Raw genomic sequence first — 2,588 nt, forward strand, 5'->3', positions numbered from 1 at the left:
AGGGAGGGCACCACACGGTGCCTGGCATGCAGCGCTCGATCAGTATTCACAATGATTAAGTGTGCAACTAGTAATTTTTGCTACTCACAATTCAGCACATTCCCAACACTACCTGACGTCCCCAAAGGAAAGGAGAAGAGGCTTTGGGCCAGCCAGGGCCCACCGCTGTCTCGCCCCGTAGTGGCATCTGCGATGACTCACTGATTGCTGCCGATTCCCTGGGGATCAGTTTTTCTCATCTAAGTGACAGTGTGTAAACTTCCATAGAGGACGCCACCTTGTCTGACAGCCAGGACAGCTGTGCAGAGAGCGGGCGCGCCAGGCGCCTCTCCAACAACCCCACGCCCTGCCACCTCGTTTGTTTTCCCGAGAGCAGCTCGGGATGCTTGACAATGTCTCCTAAGGGGAACGCCGTATTTTAGGAACTGGATCGTCCCCCACCGGTGTCCTCCCCCCGCATCCCAGACAGCCATCCCGTGGTGCACCCGTCTCAGTCAAAAGGAGACCAAAGGCGCACGCAAATGAGGACAATCGAAGGAAGATTTATCGCCTGCAAGATTGATCAAGGTGTGGGTGGAGACAGGACAGCATGAATCCCAAGGGCAGCTGCGAGGGCCCAGAGTGGGATAAAGCCTGCTGCTGTCAGGTGAACAGTGGCTTTCTGTAGAATAGTGGTTCTCAACCTTCTGGCCCTTTAAATACAGTTCCTCATGTTGTGACCCAACCATAAAATTATTTTCGTTGCTACTTCATAACTGTAATGTTGCTACTGTTATGAATCGTAATGTAAATATCTGATATGCAGGATGGTCTTAGGCGACCCCTGTGAAAGGGTCGTTCGACCGCCAAAGGGGTCGCAACTCACAGGTTGAGAACCGCTGGCCTAGTGGTTCCTCCCTACTTCTGTCCACACCTCAGCTCAAACATAACCTCCTCTGAGAGGCCCCTGTCTGAATGCATCTTGTCTGTCCACTCACTTTCATTGCCCACTTCCTGAGCCCTGTGAGTGAGGGACTATGTTCATTTTGCTCACAGCTATACCCTTAGCACCTGGCACACAGTGGGTGCCTAACCAATGCTGTTGACTAAATGAAGGTGTCTGCCTATTGCCCAGTACCCAGTATGGTTTCCAAATTGTTCTCCCTTCTCCCCTTTAAAGGCCTGTGGGAGGAGCCTGAGCAGCTCATTCACGCTAAGGTGCAAAGGACCCATGGGCCACCAAATTCTAGACACCAACACTCACATTGGTCCCCACCCTGAGCTGTACAAGGAGCCCATGATCACCCTGGTATTCCGTCCTGTCCTGGGCAAGACCCAGAGCCCCATCAGTCACAGAGGGTGGCTCAAACCCTTGACAGACTCTGGTGGCCACGCTGGCCCTGCGGCTTCGCACCCACACACACTGGACCAAGAGAACTGGTGTTTCCTCTCGAGCCTACGTTTCCTCAGTGGGAAACAGGTCAGGAAGGTGCCTCCCTCCAAGGGTTGAGGAGGGAACTCAGGCTGCTGCTCGGTCAAGCTGGTTTTTTTCTGCCTACACCTCTTTACCTGGTTAAGTTCAGTGGTTGGGGCTGTAATGGTGAACTCTTAACTGTGTGTGTGTGTGTGTGTGTGTCTGTGTGTGTGTGTGTGTGTGTGTACATTCAGAGGGAGGAGCTTTCTGGCCAGCCGAGCTGGTTGTGGGGAGGATCCCTGAGGTCACCCTGGGAGCCAGGCCCATTCAGCAGGGAGGGTTCTGAGCAGGCTGGGAACCCAGCACCTGTCTCAGGACCTTGGGCAACAGCTCAAGTTCTGGCCTCACCTTGGCCACCTGTCGGACAGGGGACCTGCTGGCTATGGCTGAAAATGGAATTTCCCCATCAGCACCCCAGTGTGGCTCACCGCGCCATTTTATGTCGGGGTAAACTGAGGCCCGGAAGGCGAGGTCAGCAGCCCACAGTACCTGGGGGAGGGAGCTGGGTTTGGGGAGTCTCCGAGGCTTTGGGGGACCAGGGCATGTCTGAGCCCTACCCTGCTGGCTGTCACTTACCTCCAGGGGTGCAGTCCCAGGGAGGGGCTGCAGGGGCTGCAGGGGCTGCTGGGGCTCAGCAAGGACGGGCTCTGGCTACTCGGAGACAGACTGCAAAGAAAGAGGCCCGGACGGTGAACCTGGCCGCGGCCCCTGTGGGTGGCCCAACCCGAAGGCCGGACCGGGAAGGGGCCCAAGGCCCGGGATTCTGGGTCTCCAGCAGGCCTCGAGGGCGGGGCCGGACCGATCACCCAGGAAAGCTCCCTGGAGGCAGCGGCGACTCTGAACGACTTGCATAGAGACGCGGGGGAAGGGTGGTGGTCAGCCTGCCCTCCCCCCTGCTTCTCCCTTCCCCAGCCACTCACTCGAGGGTCAGCGCCGGGATGTGCAGCTTGTCCCTTCGGGACTTCATGGCGAGGCCGGGCCGCGTCTACACGGTCGGGTACCGACGCCCCCTTTGTGGTCCCCAAACCCGGCTGGTGGCGGGATCCCACAGGGACCGACAGATGCGGACGCGGGGACAGCACCCCAGGCAGACGCGGCGTGCGGGCTGGGCCGCAGGGGGTGTGGGGGGCGGGCT

At 58.1% G+C, this 2,588-nt stretch overlaps 1 protein-coding gene across 1 annotated transcript in view; it reads right to left on the reverse strand.

The window, feature by feature from the left end:
- Nucleotides 1-2,568, reverse strand: part of MAST3 (microtubule associated serine/threonine kinase 3) — a 41,870-nt gene extending 39,302 nt beyond the window's left edge. Inside the window, exon 1 of the mRNA XM_014545783.1 lies at nt 2,374-2,568. Coding sequence (XP_014401269.1) covers nt 2,374-2,420 — 47 coding nt within the window. The 5' untranslated portion in view covers nt 2,421-2,568. The remainder of the gene's footprint in view (nt 1-2,373) is intronic.
- Nucleotides 2,569-2,588: the final 20 nt, after the last annotated feature.

Source organism: Myotis brandtii, unplaced genomic scaffold (genome assembly GCF_000412655.1).
Source record: "Myotis brandtii unplaced genomic scaffold, ASM41265v1 scaffold421, whole genome shotgun sequence".
Lineage (NCBI taxonomy): Eukaryota > Metazoa > Chordata > Mammalia > Chiroptera > Vespertilionidae > Myotis > Myotis brandtii.